This window comes from Ambystoma mexicanum, chromosome 6q, assembly GCF_040938575.1.
Source record: "Ambystoma mexicanum isolate Mex_15411 chromosome 6q, UKY_AmexF1_1, whole genome shotgun sequence".
Taxonomy (NCBI): domain Eukaryota; kingdom Metazoa; phylum Chordata; class Amphibia; order Caudata; family Ambystomatidae; genus Ambystoma; species Ambystoma mexicanum.
The window spans coordinates 743,346,106-743,372,579 of NC_090937.1; the positions used below are offsets into that span (position 1 = coordinate 743,346,106).

The 26,474-nt window shown below is 43.2% G+C and overlaps 1 protein-coding gene across 3 annotated transcripts in view; it reads right to left on the reverse strand.

Annotated features, from left to right (window-relative positions):
- Positions 1-26,474, reverse strand: part of LRBA (LPS responsive beige-like anchor protein) — a 3,444,508-nt gene that overhangs the window by 272,981 nt on the left and 3,145,053 nt on the right. For all 3 annotated transcript variants that reach the window (XM_069631262.1, XM_069631261.1, XM_069631263.1), the window contains exon 49: positions 19,592-19,681. In XM_069631262.1, coding sequence (XP_069487363.1) covers positions 19,592-19,681 — 90 coding nt within the window. The remainder of the gene's footprint in view (positions 1-19,591; positions 19,682-26,474) is intronic.

The window sequence follows — 26,474 nt, forward strand, 5'->3', positions numbered from 1 at the left end:
AATGCTTAGGAAACTATCCTTAACGGATGGCCAGTAAATGTGAAGCTGTTAAAATGCAAAACACAGTCCTCTGCTGCCAACATAGGACTCACCTGAGCGGTTGAAAGCTCCTCCACCCTCCGATGGCAATGGCTCCTCCAATCCGTTTTCAGGCGAGTACTTAGGTCGACACAGACGCTGTGGCTTCACGATGCCTTAATGGCTCTGGCAATCCTTAGCGAAATTCCACAGCTCCTCGAAAAAAGAAGGCGGATGCTGCGTAGCGCTACTGATCAGGAGCAGGTGCACTTTCCAACGCGTTCTTCCCTCGGTGTGTACGAATGTAGAATAGCCTTGTACCACAGTATATATATATATACACACACACATTAAGGATAAACAATGGATGTTTCCACTACGCGTTATAGCAGAATTGGACTAAAAAAGAAAGGCCTCATCTCAGTGTGGCGCAGTAAGAAAACACATGAAATCAATGTGAAGCTCGGAAAGACTAGGCTGAATGAACCATGAAGCCAAGCCAAGAAGCCAAGGTCTTATCAGAATGAAGTTAACTAGCAGTCGATAGAAAATCGTGTGATAGAACAGCTTCTGTTCAGAAGGCATTAACAGCACATGAACGACATCAGAAGTCTATTAAAAAAATAGTATTTTAAAGACAGTAAGAACTCAAAAACATGGTCTACAGTCACGTGGAAGTATGAAGTTAGACGAGCAAGATGTTCACACCCGCGCATGAGGGAAGAGCGTGCCTTCACTCCCCTGATTCTCCACAGTACAGAACAAACTTGAGGCTAAGCTTCAAAGCCTAATTGACTACGCTGACCCCTGAGGTGATGACAGATTGATATGCTAAATTGGTGGGAAGCTGGGATAAGACGAGCTCCCCAGCATGCTTGTCAGGTTCTGCTGCTTCTAAATGTATTTTATTTAATTTAGGTACTGTGTATGTTTTCTATGTTTTAGTTGGTCTTAAATTCAGAGTGTTGAAAACTTCCCAACTCAAGATGGAGGTCTGCAGTAAGTTCCTTGATTGGCTAGAAATCAGACAATGAGAATTCCAAACTGCCTTTCATTGTCAGAGGTCCAGTAGGGAGGTTGTGTTTATCTGGACTCCAGGATTTTAGGCCCCAAAGACTTCTCTTAGTCCTTTGGAAGCAGAGACTACAACTGAAGATTGGAAGTCAGGTCAGGATTGTGCGGGAAAACAGGTTAGGAGCAAAGGTGGCGAACTTTCAGAAGTCAAAAGCTAAGTGACAGTTTATTTATTACTTTTGAGAAGTTCGTAGGTTTAGACACTATTAACTTTGTGAGAAATTTCTTAAAATTACAATTGTGGTGAGCCATAAAATTGATTTGTAAATGAGTTAGTTCAACAAACAGTTTTCTGAACCTTTCATTTGCTGTTCCCTTTGGTGTTACGAGCGCACGTATCAGCGTGGACTCATTTAGAGTATTGATCGTAGCTCGCGTTACGTGCAAGAGAAATTTTCCACAAGCCTCTGTATGTTCCGGGGTTTTTGTAGTTAGAATTCGGGGTCATGTGAGGCGGGTCCGTCGGGCAGTGTATTACATTTACTGCGCAAGTGTAAATGTGAAGAGCTTCCGGTCGCGGAGGATCGCCATGGGAAGCCTACGTGCTGCGGACTCAACGCAGAGGGTAAAAGTGCGAGGCAACATGAACTTTATTTCTGTCACAAACTTGGCGAAACGCGGGCAGCGTTGAACTAAATCGAACGTGTTCGAGGCGAGTAGAATCAAAATACCTTACTGAGTGAGTGCGCGCGTTCCAAACATTTTTACCCTCTGTGAGTTAAGAAGGATTTGTAGTTCTTAAGCCTGCGCATTTCAGCTTCCTGTAGAGACACTGCTTGGCTACAGTAGCATGTAGGCGCATTAGGAAGTTAAAGGGATACATCATCAAGTGTCGTCTTCCTGACGCAGACTCCCTCGTTGCACCAGAGTTCATCAGAGAATCCTTCATTACAGCACACACTTCTCTAGGGTATTGAAAGGAACACATCGCTAGTGTGGCAGATTAAAGGTACAGACTCTAGTACACCTGCTTGAGTTTAGGAGTAAAACAGACAGAGCTAGACTCTTAAATCTCATCAGAGCAGGGAAAGTCTGTCTTTTTTTAAAAAAAGACTCCTTATGGAGAAGCACTGTTTTCCTTTTCCTTCCTTTTTGGATGTTTCCAGGTAATAACAAAGTTATTCAGTAACCAGTTTCCTGAGGAATCTAAAGAGACTTATTTTCCTTTTAATGGTGAGCTGCATACTTAAGAAAGGAGATTTAAGGTTGGAGTTCTTATCCCAGACACATTTAACACTCCTCTATGCAGGTGAAGAGGAGAACCAGGTAGGATGCTTACCAAACTGAATAGTATGAGGCAATATTATAAAGGTAAGAGGTTTTCATGAAGGCTGATATGTTCTTGCTCTTCCCCTTGCAGATTCAATAAGAAAGAGGTTGAAGGCTGGTGTTTGTTATTTTATACCATTTCCCCTTTCCCTTGGGTGTATACCTCTCTTAGCTCTCCAGTCAGTTCAGGGTGTTACATTCCTGGGGGATTGTTGAGGTTCAGCAGCTTCCGCGGATATCAGGCTGAAGAACCACCTGACAGCCTGGAAGTCCAATCTGCTTGCTGCTAGATGTAGTTGGAAAAGTACTGACGAAGTTAGAGTGCCAACCAATTGTAGGGGACTGCGTAATTAAGGGTCCTATAGTTTGTGTAGCCAATGCGACGTGTATTTAGTGACCATTTTGAGGGAAGGGCTTAGTTGTCCCATCTGATGTTTAGAAACCTATCACTTTCACTTACCATCCCATACTAGTATAGATTGTATATGTAGATGTTCACTCAGGGCCTATCATAGTTAGTAATAGGTTCTGTAGTTTGCCACGTAGGATGACGTTGGTAGTGACGCAGGTCAACGTCAATGATGATAAGTTTTGAATATAAAAGTACAGTTTTTTATAAATTTCGTTGAGTAAGAGGATTGAGCGAATTCGTTGATGTTCGTTATGCTCCCTGTTTTAGACAATTGAAAATAAAACAGTTATCCTTTTTATCAATTAACCGAGTCATTTTGATTATTGATGTTGAGTAACTTCTGCATTCCCATCCATCTCCAGGGTTTTTGCTACTCATCCTAAAGGGCTGAGGTTATTCAGTTCAGAGTGGTAGGCAAGTCTACCAATCACCTGAACTACAACAAAGTCCCCAGACCTAAACAAACCGGTGAGGCTCTTGCTCCCTCCTCCTGAATGTTCCTAGCTCGCAAGTGCCTAGACAGCATTACCGGTGCCAATTACATGCTGACTACTGTCTTCAACCTACATGGCGTGTTGCGCAAGGCCACCTTTCTGAGCAAACTGCAGTCACCTACATTCTAGCTAGCCGGATAAGAGGAGAGATACACAACACCACGCCTCAGGTTTAGGGATCAGTCAATTGAGGCATTCAACAAAGAAATGAAGGTAAGCAAGCATAACACACTGTAAAATAGCAAAGAGGAGACTCCTTTCATACACCTATCGAAGATAATGAGAAACAGCTCAAGTTTCGAAGGTAACTTCGCCTCATAACTTGTGAGAGTCCCATTCATACAGAAATAGAACGCTAGGGGCCCTCTAACACAAGCACACAACGCGCCATTTACTTAATTTCAGTAAAAAGTTCGGAGCACACGCTAGGAAGACTGGCACCAAATCAGGAGAAAATTTACAAGACAATGAAAACCCATTAATTACACTACCTATAGCGCTCTTATCAGCACTCTGTCATAACCCCTGGCCATACACATTTCTTCAGACAGGAAGTGCCCTGTGAGCCCCAGTTCAAACCCCTGGGGCATCTTTAGGGGACACACTGGCATTTAGCCCCATACCTGTAACATTCATGCTGAGGGAAGTCATCACTGCCGAAAGTACAGAGTCACAATCTCTCCTTCTAGGTCCATCGCTCCTGCACCCATCAGCTTCTCCGAAAAGGCAGTATACACCACTGCAGCAACCCACTTTAGGACCTTGAATGAACACAGGGCTACGGTTGATAACTCATCACATTGTCACTTGATAACTGCAGCCATTTTCGTGTGGTGAAACGCATTTCAAGCTTTGTGTTCCACTGCGCAGGGTGCCAACATGTAGGCACCCTTCAAGGACCTGTAAGCACGGAAAGCAGAGGGCTGCTGTGTTGGGTATCTGTAGCATCCTTACATTCTGCAAGTAGAATGTGAAATGAGGTTTGACAGTTGGTTGGAAGAAGATTGTTGATGGGAAGTGTCATGAAATGCCATTGAGGCCAAATGAGAAACTGAATAAAGAAGACTGACCCACCCGATTGTCGTGTGGTGATCATTGCAACAACGACGAGCTGCATGACGACCAGCAGCCCCACCAAGTAGCTGGTCACTGCTTCTTGATTTCTGTGCCGTGCTGAAGCAGAGAAGTGAGGGGATGGCACAAGTGCTGTTTTCCCATCCCTCTGTCTCTCTGTGCCTGCTTGTCCCGGATAGGGGCTCATACCATGGAGAACATGATTTTGTTTGGAATCTCGCACTCAAACTTGCACTCGGACATAGCTGCTTCCCTCACGGTTGTGTTTGAAGCTGAACGAGGATGCTAGAGGAAGGACCAATGTACGTCAACACGCACAACTGACTGTTTCTATAGGTAAATTTGCAACGTCTTGCGTCGTCTCCCTTCTCAAAGGTTAATAAATGTATGGTATGATGTTCATTGGATTGTATAATTGTTTGAAGCAAAACCAAGTTGGCACAGAACAATGTATGAGCAACACTATACAAAGGGCCATTATGCCCAATCTTCAATCTGAATTTAATATTTGCATTCATTTTTACTTTTGGCCAGTACACAATTAGTGCTTTGTTAACACTTGCACGAGAATTGTTGGCAAAGGACCCCGACTCTGATAGAGACTATGTACATAGAGGCTGTGTGTGCATGCATCTGAAGGGTTCTCACCAAGGTACAAAAGTGCGTACTTGACAACCAAAAAAAAAAAAAAGGAAGAGTTGACTAAAATAAAAGGGGACAAAATAGAATAAATAAGATGCAAGGTGTTCTGCCTCAAATTACTTTCTGGAGGCACAGGGTGAACCAGTGAAACCCTGGAAGCAATGGAAAAAATGCTTTGATCATTATGTGCAAGCTGTACACGGTTCTCATTTCGCCAGGGAAAGGAAGAAATGTCTGTTGATGTATTGCCTTGGCAATTATGTACAAGAGCAATTCAAAAACCCGCCTGCCTTATCCGAGGAGTAGTTGGTCAATATGAATGACACAATATGAAAAATGAGTTCGGATTCTTGACAAACATTAGGAGCATTGTTCTGGAGAGGTATTATTTTGGTAAGAAGAAACAAGAGCACAATGAGTGGAACAATATGTCACAGCTTGGAGAGGGTTGGGCTTGACTTGTGAATTTGGGAGCACTCTCAAGGAACGACTACGAGACCAGTTCATGCTTGAATGCAGTGTCGATAAAGTGAGGGAGGCTCTCTGGTCCAGCAACAACCCGTCCTTACAGGAAGTGATTAGAGTGGCGAAGGAAGTGGAACATAAGCACAGGTGTCTAAAGTAGCTTGAAAAACAAACCAAACCAGAAGCAATTAAGCCTGAAGGGGTGCAGACTGCTGAAATATTATCTGTGCAAAGGAAGAAAATGGAGAAGAAGAAACCCTTCGTAAAGAACAAGCCTGTCAGGTTTTAGGAGAGAAAGAAATGCTTTCAATGTGACAGCATATATCATTTTGCGAACAGTGACAAATGTCTGAGATTGAAGGCCCTATGTAAGAAATGCAGCAGGAGAGGTCATTTTACAAACTGCTGCACGAGCAAAGTGGAATCCAATGACGGTATGGATGAGCTGGAAGAGTGCACATATGCAGTGGAGAAATTATCAGAATCTATTGGGATAGTAGATGGAGATGCTGATGCTGAGAAACACATGGCAGTGATCAAAATAGAAGGCAAGGAAATAAACATGGTGATAGATTTGAGGGCCAAGTACACACCTATGCCCACAAAGATTTTCGAGAGAAAAAAACGCGAGCGATAAAGGCACTTTGTTTAAAGTTGATTTCAAACCCATAGCATATGGAGGAAGACTTATTGACTTAATAGGATGATTTTGGATGGTGATGGGATTCAAGGACAGACATGCTGAAGGGAAAAATGTGTCTAGCAAAGGGAGTTATCCATTATTGAGTTGATCACATCGAAAAAGATTAAACATTAAGTTGGACCCAAATACAGATGAAGCTGTATTCCATGGAGGAGAAGAAAGTAGACAGCCAGGGGTATGAAATTTAACATGAGGTTTTCAAGGATGGGTTGGGAATGCATGAAGGGTTATATACAAAAAATCAGAATGAAGGCAAGTTCCATTCCTGTTCTACAAAAAATAAAGGAACATTCCCATCAAATTGAGACGAGAAGTGAAAGCAGAGGTGGAAGTAATGGAGAAACATGGCGTTATAAAAAGAACAGACTCATCCGAGTGGATTTCTCCCTTGGTAGTTCTGCCGAAAACCAAATGGGAAATGTAGGCTTTGGATCGGCTTATGGTCAGTTAACAAGTGTATAGTCCCTGATGGACATCCACTTCCAAATATGAACAAGATGTTAGGAACAATTGGTGGCACTAGCGTGTTTAGCACATTGGACTTGAAATCGACATACCATCAAATAGAGCTACATCCATCATGAAGCAACATCACTGGTTTTATCACTCTGGAAGGACTGTTTCAGTGTTGAGAATGCGGTTTGGGTTAGTCTTCACTGTTGATGTGTTTCAGCGAGTGATATATCAACTGTTTCAGGATGGAGGTGTGCTATGCTTCCAAAATGATGTTCTTGTTTATGGCAAGGATTTAAAGGAGCATGATGGGAGGTTAACCTGAGTGATGAACATTTGAACGAATGCTGGTCTGACACTCAGCAAGGAGAAGTGAGAGTTCCACAAGGAAGTGATAGAATACTTGGGGCATGAGATCTCAAAGCACGGGATGCAACCGAAGGAGGACTTGATTAATGGTATTGAACATTTTCCCTCCCCAAGTAATAAAGAACAGATTGTCTAGTTTCTTGGGATGGCAGAGTACTACACCAAATTTGTCCCAAATCTTGCCAGCTGGACTCATAACATGAGGAAGTTAGTGAAAAAAGGTGTACATTTCCAGTGGGATGGAAAATGCAAGGCAGAATTCTGAGAGGTAAAGCATCCAGCTTTGATTACAAGAGGAAGAGTATTTTGACCACTGATGCGAGCAACCATGGTTTGGGAGCTGTACTGTAACAGAAAGACGAAGGAGGAGAATGTACAATAGCCTTCGCTCCTCAAAGTGTTGAAGGAAGCAGAAGTGTGCTATTCTACTACAGAAAAGGAATTGTTGGCAGGGAGGTGGGCAATTGATAAACGTGGACCTTTTGTGTCGGGTTCAAGATTTTCGGTCTGTACTGATCACAAACCGCTAAGGGAGAGGTGCTGAACACGCATGGGTTAGATAAGGTTTCTTTGAGGATAAGGAAATGGGTCCCAGGACTGCAAGAGTATACCTTGGATGTAGAGTGTGTACCTGGTGTGCAGAACAAAGCAGCAGATTGTCTTTCAAGATTGACCAATGTGGTAGAGGAATCAGATGTGGGTGATGAGTGTGATGACCAGGTGTTTGAGATCAGCCAAGATGTGGTGTTGGAGGAAAAATGAAATGAAGCCATGCTCGCATATCTAGTAATAACAGAGGTAAAGGTGAAAGTAGAGAGTGGGTTAAGGAGTGAACAAATACAGAAAGGCATAATTCCTGAAGCGGTGAGGATGGTGTTTGATATATTGCATGTCAAAGGAAGCACAGTTTTGAGGGGTGACAAGGTGATCCCTCCGCAAGGAGTGAGGAGCACAATTTTGAAAGTGGTGCATGAAGGGCATCAAGGGATGTCTAAGAGCAACTGTCTCATCCGACAGGACTACTGGTGGCCAGGGATGTATCTGCAAGTGGAGCACTTAATGGGAGAATGTACTGTGAGAGAATTCTGCAAAGGGTTGCACCAGTATGGTCAAGACAATGACATTAATGACTATTCCGTCGATACCATAGGAAAGTGTGGGGCTAGATATAGTGGGCCCAGTAAGATGTCTAGGGGTTTTGAATTGTTTTGGTGGATATGTTTTTGAGATGGGTGGAAACTTCATGGGTGCAGAACATATGTACCAGAGACGACATTACATTTCTAGATATGGCTTTTAGGAGGAAGGGCTATCCCTCTATATTGGTGACAGACAATGGTGTGCAGTTTGCATCTGAGGAAATGGAAAATGATTTTAAAGGGAATGTTCTAGAGCATCGCACCAGTGCAGTGCATCATCCTAAAACAAATGGTATACTGGACGCTTCAACAGAGTTAAGGACAGCATTTGTAGTGCCATCTTGAAGGGGGTGATTGGAGGAAGGTTGCGGATGACACAGTTGCAGCATACATGTTTACACCCCAGTCTACCACAGGGGTATCACCCTTTGAGATGCTCAGAGGGAGAAACCCTAACACCAGGGTATGTTCCCTGTGGTTAGGTAGGGCTGGTCTCAGTAAAGTTGATTTTGATATCGTTGGGGAGAATATTAAAAGGAAACAGGGAGACAAAGGTCATTTTGATCTGGGTAAAGCGGCCAAGGAAGTGGTGGTCGGAGCAGGGAATTGGGTGTGTGTGAAAGGTCCACCAAGGAAGGAAGATTTTGCCCTAGGTTGGTCAGAACCCATCAAGGTGGTGAAGAGGTTTCATGGCGCTGCAAGAACTTAAGATGGAAGAGTATGGAACTTAAATAGACTAAGAATTTGGGGATGAGAAATCTGTGTGGAAGCACTTAGTGGAGATGGAAAATGGAGGTGGCGTGCGAGAGAAGAATAGGAATGGGAGTAGGAGTAGGAGCAGTAGGAGTAGGTGTTCATTCTTTCTTCTATAGCTTCATAGTATAGTGAAGGCTGTACATAGTTAGTAGCATTAACACTCTGCTTGCTTTTGTATATAGTTGGGGCTGAATGTTCGAAGTTTTACCAACTGTTAGAAGTTTTAACCTGGTTGTTGTAAGTTAGTAAGGAAGGGAGGTACGTTTCATCATTACATTCTGCAAGTAGAATGTAGAATAGGAATGAGGGAAGAGAGGTAGTTGGGAGAAGGTTGCGGATGGGAAGTGTCATGAAAATCAGTGTGGCTTAATGAGAAACTCAATAAAGAAGATTGACTCACTTAATGGTCGTGCAGTGATCCTTTCAGCATCACTGTGTACCAAAATTCTCAATCATAAACGTCACCCAGATGGGCTGCTCCGGTGACGCAGTTTCATGTTACGAGTGCGTCACCGTGGGTAATCACATCACAGCGCAACTGAAGATGCCACCACGTTATTCAGGTCAAATATGAGAGCTGGCCCGTGCCCAATTTAAAATAGAAGGCTAATGCAGACCTCTGATCACTCAATTTTCCATGCAGATGGGCCAGCACCTGCATTAAATGCTTATAATGAAAATGATCATGTAAGCAGCACAGACTGACCCTATAAACTGCAAAGATTGGAGCTGTGAGCAATTACTTCTTTAAGTTGATGGGGAAACCTAAATCATTGAGGAGGGTGCACATGGTTCTGAGGTCCTTTAGTGCAGACTCTTCCTTCTTGGAGCACAGTAGCCAGTCTTCTAGGTAGGGAAAGACATTCAACTTTCTCAGGGAAAGATGGGCCATCCATGACCTACCTAAAAACTCTCGGGTTTGAATTGAGGCTAATCGAGGGCACTTCAAACTGGTAGTGAGTGCTTTCCATTACATAACTAGGGTATTTCTGATCTTTGGGGTGGATAGGGGCATGAAAGTAATATTGCAGCTCTACAAACACAAGCCAGCTGTGCAGCTCCAAAGCCTGGAAGATCTGTGCCAGGGTCCCTATCTTGAATCAGTCCTTTTCAAGGAGCTTGATGAGGAGTCTCGGATCTAGGATGTGTCTGAGGCCCTAGTCTCTTGAAGGAACCAGGAAGTAACAGGAATACACATTTTCCAACTTCCATTGAAGGAACTAGCTGCACTGCTCCTGTCAGTAGCAGCTGAGCCCTCTTCAGGATCGGGAGCAGTTCTAGGATACGCAACGGAAATGGGTGCGCAGTAATGGTTTATTTTCCAAGACGAGAACCCTGGTCTACAATCTGTAGCACCCAACAGTCTGACGTGATGTTCTCTCAAGCCCTCAGAAAGAGTGGAATCCTGCCTCACAGAGTAGACTCATGACAATGGTATAAGGTAAAAACTAAAGCAGTTTTGCTGCTGATGTACCGAATTGCACCAAATCTGGTATATTTCACTTGGCAGCACAACCCCTTCCCTTAGGCAGAAGGAAAATCCATTTTCCTTGTTGTGTGTGTGCCAATGTTGGGGAAACCCTCAACCTTTCAGAGGGAAGGAGTATGGTCTATCCACCCACCCCTACCTGTAAATTATTAACACGAGGGGGTCGATGAGCCAAAATAATTTTCTGTCAGAAGCCCTTAAATTCCCCCATGCTTTCTTCCATCTTCATCTATAGAAATAAAAATGTAAACGTTAGTTTGTTCAAAATCTTATATCTCCGAACGTTCTTCACAGATTGCTTTGAATTTTTGACACAACGTTGCATTCGAATAGGTGCGTGTTTTTATATACCTAATATACATAGATGTCACAACTGTGACAGGTAAAAACATGCCTTTTCTGAAAAACAGCGCTATCTGTTGGACGTAAAAGCAACACACGCTATACTAAATATTTTAGGATTCCATTTCAATGTTTCCGTGGCTCAAATATGTGCCGAGGAAGAAGCAGAGCGACGTGCAGTCAGACTTAAGGATGCACGGTTGCGAGCACGGCGATCGGGTTCTGCAGCTTCAGATCTGCTTGGTTCTCAACAGAATTAACGCGACAGGCTGTGAGTGGCTGAAAGACGTCAACGAGAAACAGCAGATTAGCGTCAAACATGACTCTGTGCTCAGCAATCACACGATTACAATCGTCTCGCATTCCGGTACAACCCAGCTGATGATTATAGTTTAAGCTGACATGTTCTCATTGGCACCATGACTGAAGTGTGTCCTTATTGCAAGGCTCTGCAACTTAATGGAGAAACGGAAGGAATGTGTTGCGCCGCCGGGTAAATTAAACTGCCTCAACAGCGGAGAACCGCCAGAGCCATTAAAAACTTTGATTGCCGGATATACCGCCAAATCAAACCATTTCCTATCTAACATCGGGAAATACAACTCATGCTTCCAAATGACGTTGTTCGGCGCAGAAATCGCAACAGCTCAATTCATGCCAACTTGCTTTTGCAATCACCATCAACAAAGCTCAAGGCCAATTGTTAGAATTGTGCGGTTTAGATCTAGACATGGATTGCTTCTCACATTGACAATTATATGTTGCGTGTTCCACAGTCGGCAAAAAAGACAATCTCCATATCTGCACAGACAATGGAACAACAAAAAATATTGTATACCCACAAGCATTGTGAAATTAAACATATTAGAAACGTGCGCTTTCTCTTTTCTTTCTTTTCCATTTAACCATACTAAGCAACGCATGGCCCGGGTCAGCTAGTACTAAATAAGCCAAAGATATTGAATGGCATGTCCATTAATATAGCCTGAACGTCCAGAGTGAAATTTGTCATTTTCACCCAGGAAAGTCATATTAGTACTGCACTCGTGCCCACGGCACTTCCAAAACAATTTACTGTGTCTCTGCTGTTTTGCCCCAGATGCTTGCCCATCTCTTTTCCACCCTGCTTCATCTGCTGATATGGTCCCTGTATATCTAGTGGAAAGTGATTACCGGCCATTTCTGTGACTTTCAATAGGGCATGAGTGCACTGGAGGGCGCAAAATCCCAGCCCTGAGCAAACCGGGTGTGCTGCGAAATCCCGGTCCCAGAAACGGAAGAGTCAGAGTAAATGACAAAGGCCTGTTTTCATTTAACAATTGTGAAAACAGGGGAAGCAGTCAAGCACACAAGTCTCAAAGCTCTCTAACTTCATAATGGAAGAAAACAGTTTAAAAGGCAAAACATATGGCACTTCTGATGTCACAACATTATCTTAGTTAGTAAAAACTGGAAGGTGAGATTGGGTTAGTTGTATCATATACTTCTATAATCTATACTGGTCACCTTTCTGATTGGGTTTCCTCCATCTGCTCGCACTGCCTAAGGCCACCTCTAATGCTGATAATGGAAGTTGGATCTTTGCGCCTTCGGATTGGTTCATGCAACTGTTGCAAAACGACACCTTTTGAGAGCAATGATTGGTTGGCATTGGCTTTGCCAACCTTAATTATTTGGCAGGTCATCAGCACATGAGCAACAATGTATGGCAGGGGAATCAACACGCAGGTGCTGCTTTTCCCAATTATAACACACCATCTCTGATTTCCTAGGCCATGAGTACGGGCTTCAGCTTTGAACTAGGCTCCATCTTGTATCTTTTATTCTGAGAATTTGGAGGGAGTGAAGGTCTTGGCTTCTCTATGTCTGGAGCTAATGAATAGTCCTTGTTCTTCATCTCTGGGTCACGTATGAGGAGACCACGTTTTAAAGTATTATCCTCTGCTTTTACCAGGATTTTAAGCTATTTTATTATAGGTGCTATTACCCTCTCTGTCTGCTGGAGACTTGTTCGGGCTATTCTTCCCTCAGTTTTAGCCCTAATTAATGAGCACCTGGTTCTCGGAGGTTCTAGTGTTGCTTTATTTAATATAAGAGAAATAGGTCTTGCTCTTGGGAACTGTTTATCTAGTGCGCTCCTTGGTACCAGTCAAAGCCTCCCTTTTTCCAATAATAACCTAAGCGCGCTGAGGCAGCTACCGTCCGATTTATTAATCTCTATTCCATTTAGCAAATTCAGCGAGTTTGTTTTTCTTGCAACTCCGATTTTCCTTCATGCTTTCCAGTTCATTTCAGCATGGCAGCGACGTCCATTTTATCCAAAACGTCTTCTCTTCGTTGTTGCATCTATTGCCTTAAGCAAGCTTTGTGTGTGTTCTCATGGATTGGCGTTACAGCAGATATATTTCAGTATATGTTTCTAGTGTCTATTGCATGTATTGTATGTTCATGTGTAAACGTTTGTGTAGCCTCATGATGAATGCATATCTGCTTTGTGTCTCATGCGTCTACGTGTCAGAGGTGGGATGACATCACTTGTTTTCGTCAATCCTGGTCAGTAACTCACCAAGGACAGGGTAAGGTCTTGATACAGCCAAGTTGACAAACCTGGGCCAAAAATGGACCAGGTCTCCTCACAGTGGGTGACCTTTCCGTTGATACGCCCCTCTATCCATTAAACATAAAAGACAGAAGGGTAGATCAATTGAAAGAGCTAGAGAACACCATCATCAGTGTACCAGGCTGTAAGGAAAAGGACACGTTTTAGAACAAGGTCTAAGTATCAAGGAGAAACAAAACAAGAGAGCAGGAATTCTCCTTACTTGCGACTGTATGAGGCTGTTGCTGGATGGTGAAAGGTATTCCCCCTTCTTGAACTTCCCCTGCAATATACAAGCAATGGCAAGTATTCAATGACTGGCATAGGGGAATTCTAGAAAGAGAAGCAGTCAAGAAACTGGATTCTTACCCGAGAATGGTAACAGCTTTGGTCCACAAGGAGAGTAGCAAATAATATCCAGTTCAGTGGTCAAGCAAAAACAAGGGAAGGGAAAGGTTAGTAGGGAGCTGGTACCCGAATGGCACGAAGGACGCACTAGTGCCGGGTAGATTCCTGAAAGAGGTACGGTAAAAGGAACGGAAAGTACTTGTGGAAGACTGAAGCAATCCAGGGACAGAAATGGGGTGAAATAGCCTTGCAGGCGATAGACAAGTCCAAATCAGTAGACAGAAGTCGTCTGTTGGACAGGCAGTGTTTTAGCGTTGTGCGGGCAGTGGATCAAACAGGTTCGGTAAGAAGAGACAGGTCAGTGGGACAGGCAAGCTTTCAGCATTGTGCGGGCAGCGAATCAAACAAGTTCTGCAAGCAGAAACAGTCCGAGCAGAAAGCAAAAGTGTTCGGAAAACAAGGGGTCAAACAGGAAACTTCTGGTAAGCATTCCGTAAACTACGAGCAGGAACACAGTAAACCAGTTGAAAACCCAAAAGCGCATTTACTTTAATCAGAAGCAGCTTGCTGATAGCGAGGAGCACTTTTGTGGAGGAAATGAGGGGCGAAGCCCACATTGGGCAACGGATCTGGTAGTCACACGAGCACTCTGAGGGCTAGAGCGTGCAGCAATGGAACGTTGTGGGGTTGAGCCATGAACGCTTCTCCTCCGAGTGTTATATCGCCATGGCAACTCCATGGCGATATGGTTTCCATGGTTGTTTATAGGTTCCAGCAGGGGACACACGGAAATAACTTTTGCAGTCTTGATATGATGTTTCCTTGAGTGAAACTTGCAGGCATTAAGCAGATCGGTCATATGGTCCAGCGTTAGATCTCTCTTGAAGAGGCCTCCATGGCATGGGGAAGGATCATGATGGACTTTATGAATGAGTTTCCACCCTACACAGAAAAAATCTCATTGCTTTGTCTGGATATCTATAGCATGATGGATTATTTTGTTGCCTTGAATTCACTAAGTTAGTTGAGATGCCAGCTTTACAAAACATTAAACAGATTATCTGGTTGAATGTGCTCCGAGAGGCATTAGAGTGTCAGACCAAGCACCACAATTGACAGCCACATTCTGGCATGCATTGGCTCAACAGATTGGTTTTCAGAGTTTCAATCCAATGTCTGCCATCCACAAACTGATGGACAGAACGAGTAGGTCAATCAAGTCTTCGAACAATATTTATGTTGTAACACCAATCATATTTGCCTCCCTCGGTTGAATTTGCTTACCATAATCACAAACAAGCCTCCATCTGTAAGTCACTGTTCTTCCCGACTGGTGTCTAGATCTTTGCCTGCTAATGTGGCACCCACACAACAGTTTTCTGATGTACAAGACGTCACTAAACAGATTGAGGAGGTCCACAACTAAGCTGAAGTAAGTCTACTGAAAGTGAAGGAAATGCACACGTAGTATTGCAGATCAAACGAGAAATCCAGCTCAACCACACAAAGTGCACCATCTTGTATGAACAAAAACATAAATCTTACACATGGCCAAAGGACTCTGAAACCATGATTATGAGTCTGTTCCATATTGCAAACAGGATGCCTTTTTTGGCCATAAGGTTATAGTTGCCCAAGCGTTGTCACGTGTTTCAAGTCGGAATTCTGAAGGCAGCTGATCAATCACTCCGAAGGGTTGGTCCCAATTATCTCAGTAAGAAATTCAGGGACCAAGGTGGTCCAACACATTCTAGACTACAGATGTCAGGGGTGTGGGGTAGAACACCTGGTCCACTCAAAGTGGTGGGGTCCAGGAGTACGACCCACGGAACCTGGTACATCCATCGCCTCTGTACATTTGCTACACTAATTTCATGCCAAACATCACTTTTAATGCAGATCTCTTGGGGATGGCAATACTGCCAGTGAACTCTGTCATGTGGGTGGCTGTGCAGCCTGAGAGACGCCAACAGGCAATTAAGTAAGAGCCATGGGAGCAAGTGTGCACGCCTTGTAATGTGCCAATTACCACAGCTGGTTCCTCCAAATAGAGCTTCAATCTTCACTCTCAATCCTCACCTATCGACAATGGCAGACCACTTTCGGCAGAAATGGTCTACCATGGTTAGCCTTGCTCTTCCCAATCTCGGTCAGACAGAGGTAGACTGCTTTTAGCACACGTCATACAGCATTCCAAACCCTGCCAGTATCCTGCTATTGGCCAACTGCGGTGGGCATACGCAACGTGCCTCTGAAAAAAAAAAAACATTGTACACCGTGTGTGTGTGTGTGTGTGTGTGTGAGATATATATATATAGAAATGCTTTATACCTCGGTATAAAGTTGAGCGGAGAGCACTCCGAAAAGCAGTCCAGTGAAACAGTGCCACACCAAACACAGAGTCCAGGAACCAAGAGTTTCCAAGCATCCAAAATATACTTTAATTAGTTAAATGCCATGGACAGGAAAAAAAACACAAAAATGACGTGTTTCACGGCAAACTGCCCGCTTCTTCACCTTTTCGGGTGCAAACACGAAAGGAAGGACATATAAACCAGCATATTCTCTATGATCCCAGTGTGTAGAGCAACGTGCACTGACATTAGAACTCGTTTTGCAACTCGTTTTACACAGTCGGCCATATTTGAACATATTTCAAACCTCAGTAAATCGTATTGATTACACTAAATTGTGTTCAAACATGCATCAAAATAACTGTCAGTTTTGTATTGTTGTATTTTTCCCAACATATAATACAACTAGCGCAAAGATTAATTTATATTCACAAATTGCGTAGTATGCAATGATATTGTTAGCTTGTGAACTGTTGTTAACAATTTATCGCATGATTCAATCTTATGTGGTTAAGGTGCATTGTGTTGTTGGCATTGGCATGTCAAGTTTTATAGAATGCGATAGTTATGCTGAATGCAGTTACCTTAAATATGCAATTACAAATCTGTTACTAATAAAGTGCATCGATAGCAGCAAATTCAATTTTATATATGGGGCACAGCTCTAGAAACACAGGGAGCTATCCAGCTACCTTTGACCAATCCTTTCTTTCCTGTTGGCAAACCCCATATATATGGCCTACCTACACTCTGCTTCAGGGGCCCTCTCTTGTTATCAGTGCCTACTTCCCTCATTCCTACAAAGGCTTTTCCCTCTCCGGAAGACGCTTTTGGCCAAATGTTCTGAACACCCAGCCCTACTGTTTAATGCTTTAGCCTGCTGGTCCACCCTACTAGGTAGGTTCTGTATCTAAGGGAACCCTGGGGAGGGATGGAAAGGAAACAGTAACACAAGATTCTTCCAATGTTTTTTTTCTTTGCACTCCCAGCCCCAGCAACCTTCGAACAGCTCCTCTAATGTTCCCCGCTCCATCTGGGTCCTCCAACCAGTTTCCTGTCTGATTCAGATGCCTCTGCTCTTTGGACATTTCTGTCACTGGTCCTGGCCCTTGGCTAGGCTTCACTACTCTGTGTCTGAGAGGGGTGCGTTCATGCTCAGGATTTGATTGTTCAGTCTTACTTCTTGTGTGAATCCTGGTTGAGTCTGTTCATCACAAATGAAGATCTCCCAGCAGAACCTCCGATGGCTTGGATGGAAAGGCTATAATAAGCCCTTTGAGAAGCTGGGTCACAGTAGCTACCGAGAAATACAGCCCCTCATCAGAAGTTCTCTTAAAGATTTATAGGGCCGCAAGGTAGACCTTCACCTTGCGAATGGACAGATGCACACTGGCCAAAGACAACAAGAACTTTGAAACTATGCCAATATGACATAAAAGGTCAATGCCCCTTTATGGGACCAACAGCAAAACCTGCACCAATGTCAACCTTAGACGACTTGGCGATCTAGTACAGAATAGATAGCATTACACAAGGACTCTGTTAGAGAGGTCCCAATTTGGGTACTGCAAACTCTTAAAAGCTAGGCATGAATGTCGAACTGCCTGGAATTAGGGTCAAGTGCCCTGCAGCAAGCCTACAACAGAAGATCCTGCCTACATGGGGTCATTCAAGGGGGAGAGATTGCAGGGCCAGAGAACCTGTCATCATATTCTCAGCGCTCAGTTCAGAATAATGGTCTCGCTACTCTGCTTCAACTTCAACACTAGTAAATCAGCCGAAATGGGGGAATGCCATACCAGGCTAAACTACCAGAGAATCGCGAAGGGAGCTCTTCAAATTAAACTTCCTTAAACACAACACCAGGCAGTAGTGTTTTGAAAGCATATGTAAATAGGACAAGGTTGCTGGCTGACAAATCTCAACAAGTGGAACCCCTCTCCGAAGAGCCAAAGAGGCTGAGAACCTCCTCAATCTGATGAGAACCTAAGGGATGAATGGAATAAGTGGAAACGCAGAGTGGAGCCTGAAATGCCACTCTACCAGAATAGTACCTCCCAATGCCCCCTTTGAGGGTATTTCCACCGAATATAAAACCTTGCACTTCTTGTTCTTCATTTAAACAAAAGAACTAGAGGGGTCCCTCAAAGGTCGAAGATTTCTGAAAAGACCTAGAAGCAAAACTGCCACTCGTGGGAAAGTGCATCTGCTGCCATATTCTCCATCCTGGCAAAAACACTTTAAAAGGAGCTTCATAAGGGGAAGGTCACTACAGTGATGCAGTCTCATGAGAGTTAGGAGAGTATATTTGCCTGACATGCAGTGAAACAAGTGTGTCATGGCTGCACAGCCAAAACAACATCTCTTTTGAAGCACTATTAAATCATCAATACAACTGAAAAAATGAATGGCTTATAGATGCCTTAGGTAGGGAATTTCAGCATTAAAAAAAACCCTGCTGAATATCTCCCTTACAGGATTTTGCTGCAGCAAGGAGCCAGTCCTATCTGCCTTTCATTCTACAAATGGCTTTTCTGAGGGGTGGTACGTATTTGTATCAGCTGACAAATATTGGCTGAACTCAGGGATCACTCAAAAATGCTTTTTCATAGACCGTAGAGGACTAGTTAGTGTCAAGCACAGCTAGTCTCAGCCTTGTCTTAGCTAGACTCTAAGACCCAACAACACAGTGATGACATTTCGTAATTAACAAAACGCAGTACAGGGACCATGTGCTGAATTCAAATGGTCAGAAATGTTAGTCAAGCCTGGAAGGCATGTTTTTCACTATCTGACATTTTTGAAGAGTGAAATTGCCAATCGGATATCCTGGAATGCAGACTAACGACTTTAACGACTGGTATGAGCCTTTAGGTGAAACTCTCTCAAACACATTTGCCTCTCCCACAGACTTTCAATCGCCCCCTAGGAGAATGACACATTCATGTTCTAAAAGCATTACTGACCTTGGGGCCAGCTAATACCCTTGTAAAATTCCCTTTTTCATACTTGCCTATTCTATAGCCCACAAGTCTGATGAAGGTCGATAAGGAATACTACTTACTAGCTAAATGGTCAAGAATGCTACAATTAACATTATACCATATATATTTTTGCTGAAGGAAAAAACATGTTAAGGCAATTCGTTGAAATGTGAAGGTGGCCTGTACGCGTAACTCTCCATGCCGCTATCGTCCACCGATTGACAGTGCGAATGCCAAATATTTTTGTCAAATTGGCTGGCATTTCAAAAACAGGTACTATAAATATAAAAATCACAATAATCACATGCTCTCCCAAGCATTTTAAGCACCATCTGTTTTCCTTATATAAATTACCAAATGTCAAAGGGTAATTAAAATATCATTTAAAGATATTCAAGAGCAAACCAGGCCGAGGAGAGCAAGTCAATTCTAGGCACTGCAGACTCACCTCTTCATCCTTCAGAGGTTGATAAACAGAGTCATTAAATTGGGTAAGAACAGCTATTTCTACACTGCTTGGAAGCAGGTGGTTTCTTGCATGAGGCGCGATTTAAAAACCATATGATCGTGGCATTCTCTAGAAAGATGAAAGGTGAGGTGGACTTACCACCTGCATGGCAGAGCTTCGTGGCGGATGCGGCTCGATGAGGAGTTGGGACGGAGTCTGTCCAAAGCTTCGAATTTGAGCTTCCACGGCCTGCAAAAGAGACGGACAGGTTTGCGTGTTAAGAGCCTGATAATTACGAGGAAAAGAACCATAACTGCCACCTTTATGTGTCAATCCACACGTCTGGCTTGTTTCATGTTCAACGTGAACTTGTGTGTTCGCAGTAGGCCTAGGTACTTGGCACTAGTAATGAGAATTAGGTCATCCTTCAGCATGGACGCTATTTTCACTTAAACTCTGTTAAAATTTCATGCTGCTCTGAGACACTAAACAGAAGTTAACTATTACAATCGGAAATCATCTTTTGGTCCATCTGTTGGCACAATTTATGCAGCATACTATTGTTTTTATTTTTAAACAGAAATGTATTCAACATCAACAAATGAAGCAGAGTAATGGCAGCAACTGTGAAACATCTATAGCACTACTCAGAGGGCGATAGCCTAGGAATGCAACTTTAGCAAAATAAAACATTGGGGAATCATGGCGATGCAAGAAATGCACAGTGCGCAACCAGTGGAATACAGCTTAAGGGAAGGCACTCGTTGCAGGGAGACACGAAGTAATAAGACAGATTTGTTATGCCTGTTCGGTTGTTTTTTTGTTCCCCTTGATCTCAGTTAAATACACAATTCAATGAACGAAGATCAGGTCGCATTGTATTTAAAGCTTCCAGCTTCTGGGGCGGTGAAATCGGTTTGGGAAAAACCCAAGGATGAGCAGCAGAAAACGATGTGGGAACTTGAAACAAAACATCATGGAGAAGAACTTCAGACTAGAAGGCTGCCAGTAAACTGAAACATCATGACATTTGCAAGGAGGTTCCCTTTTCTTCAGCACTGACAACACACATCTGATTCAATCAATTTAAATTGGTGTAATCATGGCAGTCATATCCCACCTAAATATGATATGGGGGACTGCGCCTGTAGGCTGTGTCCACCCAGAGTACAAAGGTCTATGTGTATGTCGTGAAGTGAGCATAGGAAAATGTGTGCGGATTAGCTCCACACATTTTCCAGAGGTTGATCCACGATCATTCAATTTCATTTAAAATTTCAAAAAAGCCCAGGTGAGCGCACACCCACTGTGAGGATGGTCGAATTCCTCATAGTTCTAATGTCACTCCTAATTAAGAGAATTGCGGGTGGATCTCACTGCCACAATGTCTACTGCAGTAGCCAAGTTCTGCCACAAGGTCACTCTTTCAGTGCAAACGTTCTGCTCCAGTGTCATCACTGCATCAGTGCCTAAATTCCATCCCATGTGGATCTCAGTGCAGAGCTGTGTAGCACTCTGTGTGCCTGTTTACATCACAATGTCACGCTCAGGACCCAGTTCTCTTCCAATGTAGCAATTTATGCAAAACATCTACCCCATTTGGCTCTCACTGCCGCAGTTCTACCTCATTATTGCTCTCAGTGTCCAAGCTCTACCTCAGTGTCTATCATGCTGCTCATAACCTGCCTCATTGTGTCTCTCAGTGCAAAAACTCTAATCCAATGTCTCCCTCAGTGCTCAAACTCTGCCTCAATATCACTCAAGTTCTGCCTTAGTTGCTTTCTCTCTGCGTTTATCTTTTAGTGCCCAGCTCTGCCCCAGTGTCTATGCAAATATGGGTTTGAAATTTTGTTTTGGGTATGCTGCTCACAGGGTAGAATATAATAAGTCTATGGAGCTATACCTTTTTTTTCTTTACACGTTTTATTGGTTAAATATAACCTTATAACACAATTTAAAATCTTTAAAAAAATAAAATCATACATTTCATATGAAACATTTAGACAATACACATGTCAGATGAATATAACAAAAAATTATATTAATTATATAATAAGCAGTCAAATTCATAACTACATTTTCACAAGCATAAATTAAAGACCAAGATTGACCAATTTGTAAAAAGCACAGGTGATATCCCAACTTTGCGTATCCCTTTTCATAAATATCAGCTAATAGAGCACAATCTGTCAAAAGGTGAAGAAACTTCTCTAATTCCATTTTGCAAATCCTACATAAAGGTTCACCCATTGGGATCGCCGGCCACGTGCCAATTCGTGACCGAGTAGGAAGTTGACCTATTAAGGCACATTATAAAGCATGTTACATTCCTATTTTTAATATATACGCAAGGCATATATATGGGAAAACTTTGCAAAATATAGCTAGAGAATGAAGATTTTTCAGCAAGTTTAACACATCTAAAGTTACGATCCCAAACAGCCGCCTTTTCCTTTATTCTTTTGCATTTCACTGCAAAGTTTCTTCTGCGCAAAGAAGGTCGCCTATTTCATCATTTCCTGCAGCCATACTTTTAATGCTAAGCAAATAAGATCAAAACCAATTAAATCTTTAAAATACGAGTAGATAGAATTACCATTGTGACAGACAATCTTCAGGGATTTTAAAATAAACAGTACACATACAAATATGTGTTTGCCTACCCAGCATAGTAATTCCTAATTCGTTACAAATGGCCGCTACTGGGACCGAAATTGGACAAGCCTAAAGCTTTCCTCCACAGCTTCCCTTCAAGAACACTTAACCATTCTACTTCTTTAGATGTAAAAATATCAAGGCCGTATAAGATGCTGGGCACAATACAAGTTTTATAAAGTTTTAATAATCCTTCAAAGATTGGCCAGTCCCTTTTCGAATAAAAGCCTTAATGGCATAAAATCTAGCCATGGCCTTTTTTATTATGGATTTAGAAAGAGCATCATTACCCAATGTATTAGTTATTAAGGTACCGAGATGCATAAAGCCAGCCACTTCTCAAGACGGACTGTTCCAATCGTCCACTTGTGGAGTAAGAAGGTACCACCGAGGGTCTGACGGAGGCGACGCCCTAAAGGGCTGCAGTAAATGCCATGTATGTGTGCGCTGCAAAGCGCATATTTAAAGTCCCAAATAAAACATGCATATTGCTGTGTCGGGATAAAAAACGGGACTGCCAACATGAGGACAGTTGTTGGGGCCTCCCATGGGGCTAGAGCCCCTTTCATCTGAAAGGATTGTCTGTCACCTAGTCCACAGGAGACCAGAAGAACGCCAGAATGGACACGATCATGACTCTGTGGGCCAGGCCTCTAGCACACAACCTTGTGCTAGCATGGCTCCCCCTCTCTCAGAGGTGGTCCTGTCCCCCGACCCTGCCGGATGTAGAGTTGTAGAGTCAGAGTTACTGATTTGGAGCCCTCTGTGTGACAGCGGTGGCAGCCTGTGCACAATGGGAGGACACCGCCTAGTCAGCCATTATGGACAGGGTGCCAGTGCTAATGGCTATGAAGGGAAGGGGATGGGACCTAGGAGTACTATGTAAAACCTAGGACTAGCCTTTTCCAATTTGCATGTGGGTTCCTCTTACAGATGTGGCTCCTAGTTTCCTTTAAACCTAGGTTAGGATGGTGAAGGAAAAAAGCTCGACTGGTGCAGAACATGCTTTTTCAATGCTGGGCCTGACAGGCGATCAGAAAATGACATACGTTCTGTGTTGTAACACGGTGATTATCACCTAATACAAACACCGTTTCTGTATCATTAATGTGACCTTTAACCCAGCCTTCCATTTACTTGCAAGTTTCAACAAAAATCCGCTCTTTTGAAGTGAAAAGTCTCATGTAGAAGGATACAGGCGGCATCATTTGTTATACTCCCAAGTCAAAGAGGCATTGACCCCTGGGTTTCAGGAGCGCTCAAATATCCTAATAAAACTGCCCTCTCCCCCTGCTATTCTCCCATAACAAACCCCGGGCACGGCATGAATTAACCTTTCCATCCCAGATACCTCGGCATGTAGTAATAAAACAGAACAGGACATGGCAATGCTTTCCCGCAATCCACATCTCGGGCTGATGCCTCCCCTCCATAAGGTTAAGTTTCATCAAAACCTCCGTCTAATCGAACAGCGGATGCCAGCTTCCCAATGAGCCCCGGGTTTATTCGAATGTAATAATCATAGCGTTAATTGAAAGTGGGAAAAACATGCAAGCAGACTGTGTCGACGTCAAGTCTTCTGAGTGGTGGGGGAAGGGCTGGCAGAGCGGAAAGGAAATCAACATGTGGATGCAGTTAAAGGGAAAACAGATGCTAGTTACTTTCCTTTGTGGCAACACTAAACTATGCTAAAATTGCTTTTTCACCCCCCTTTCTGCGTCGGACAGCAGCATAGCGCCGCGCCGCAAAGGGGGGCAGACAGAGAAACGGAGAAGGTTGTAAATATATTCACAGACTTCTGAAAGCCTGGAGGAAACACGCACACGCACGGGTCCTCTGCACTTCATGTAATGAAGCTTTAGGACCTGTTAGGTTTGGCTGGGTGACAGCAGCGCGTACACCCTAAAAACCACAATATTAAAACTGCAGGGCCTTCAGAAGAAATGTTACGGATTCTGAGCGCACAGCACTTAGGAGCACGAGAAAAGCAAACGGTTGTATTTTAGAGCTTTCCGCTCGTTTTGTAATCTAACCAGCAAGGGATCATACGTCTCCTAAAAGCAACGATCTGCGTCCACCTTAGTTTTCGAATAGTCAAGGGTTAAAATAGCTTTGAGCATTAATTACAATATTGTTTACAATCATATTGAACAGCCTTTTTGTTTTTTAATGGTTTAAACATATTACAATAGGTATAAAAGATTAAGTGCAGTATTAAAATACATAAACAACACTTTTTCAGGAAATGTGAGCACCCACAAATAGACGAGTTTGATTGTGTGAAAATAGACGAAAAAGTGAAACCTAAGTGGCGGGGCCGTATGCAACTCAGGCTTGGCAAAACAACAGAGCTATAAGGACTGACTACCAGTCGAATGTTGCAATGCCTTTTCATACTTGCAACCTTCCATACTGGTAGGCTATTAAAACACTTTCTGGAGAGAGACACTACATGGATCAATGAAGGAAGCACTGATAACGCTCATACCAAACCTAACCAAGATCGCGCCAGATGAGAACATTGGTGTCCTAATAAATTCTGAATGTTGATGTAAGATGTTGACAACCTTTGCTAACAGGTCAAAGGGGTGCACACATTAGATAATACGTTGCTCTGAAACAGCCCTCATCAAGCATAGGTACGGATAAGATAACATTTGAAGTATTCTATTGCCATATGCACGAATTGACCCTGTGCCACTAGTATTTCTACAAGTTGAAAAGATCTCTGAGAGGGGCAAAGAAAGATACTTGGAATGCATGGTTTAGTTTAGTTTAGTTTAGTTTCTTGTATAGCGCGCCAAACTCTGAGGTATCTGGGCGCTTGTGGTTAGGTGTACAACAATACAATGATTACAGGAGGTTTGACAGTGGGTTACAGGCAGGGTGTATAACAATGGTTGCAAGAGGAGAAAAAGACATGAATGGTTACAAGAAATACTGGAAACAAAATACTGACAATAAATTAATTACACAGAAGTCCGACGGTGGCTGCTTGAAAGGCAGACCCAAATAAATAGGGTGAGGTGTACAATGATGCAGGGTACAGGGGTAATATGAGGGGCTGATAAGAGTTGCTGCGATGAGTACAGCAGGGGAGAAGCAGACACAGTCGGCCAGGGACGAGGTGTGTGGCATTAGTTGGACTGAGAGAGGAGCCAAGATTTGACCTTGTACCGAAAAGGTGGGAATAAAGGTCCTATCCTTATGTCAGGGGACCGTGTATTCCACATCTTGGCTGTAAGCACTGGAAGCTTGACCGCCTGCTTTGGCCAGTTTGAATTTGGGGATGTTCAGGCAATGGACACAGTTGGCTCTGGTAGGTCCGATGGATTACTTTCTGGAAAATTTGTCAGCCAGGTACTTGGGGGCTGCGTTGTTAAGACACTTGTGGGTGATCATAAGGTTCTGAAGTTGATTCTGTCTTGTATAGGGAGCCAATTAGAGTTACGTTGGGATTGTGAAATGTGGTTGAAGCGAGGGATGTTTAGGGCTGCTCTGAGGGCATTGTTGTGCAACACTTGAAGTTTGTGTAGGTTTCTCCGACTGATTCCTAAGTATAGTGTGTTACAATAGTCCAATTTGGAGAGTATAAGGGCCCTAGCCAGGGTGATGCAATTGAGGGGAGACAGAAAAGGTCTACATGCATTTATAAGTTTGGAAGTGTAGGCAGTCGCTGATAAAGTTGTGTTGACCTATCTATGGAGTGATAGGGAGGAGTCCAAGTAAAATCCTAGCTTATTGGTGTCTTTGTTGACTTTGATGTGTTCCCATCAATGCTGAAGGGGGATTATAAAGAACCTAACTTGTTGAGTCTTGTAGAGCCGATGAGCAAGAGCTCGGTCTTGTCATCGTTTAAACAGAGACCATGTTTGGCCATCCAGGCTTGGATTTTACTGTAGATGTCATTCAGGAGTAGTAATTGCTTTTTAGGAATGTTTAGATTCTTCTACAATAGGGCGGCTTTGAGGGTATCATACAAGTTCCTTATGGAGAGAAGCTCAAAGCAAGAGTGCCAGAATGCCTACTTTTATCACTACCATTTTAGCATTGCTTCAGAAGCAATGGCAGATCAGAGACTAGCAGAAGTAACATAAAACAATTATGTCTGCCGATGACACTCCTATGCTAAGATTCTCAGATTATTGTCCAGCTTAGTCTGAGGGATCCTTGTTATTGTCTCAGTATAGGGGGTGTCTGGAGGCTGAAGTAGAACAGTGACGAGACAAAAGTTCTGGTGGGCGCATCTTCTTCCTCTGAACCTCTTTGGTTTTCTGCGTTTTGGCCAACTTCACTGGGTCATCTTCCTGTTCCTGTATTGGTGGTCAAAGATCTTGGGGTAGAAATTGCTTCTTCCCTTTCAATAGAGGCCCAGATTAGTGCTCTT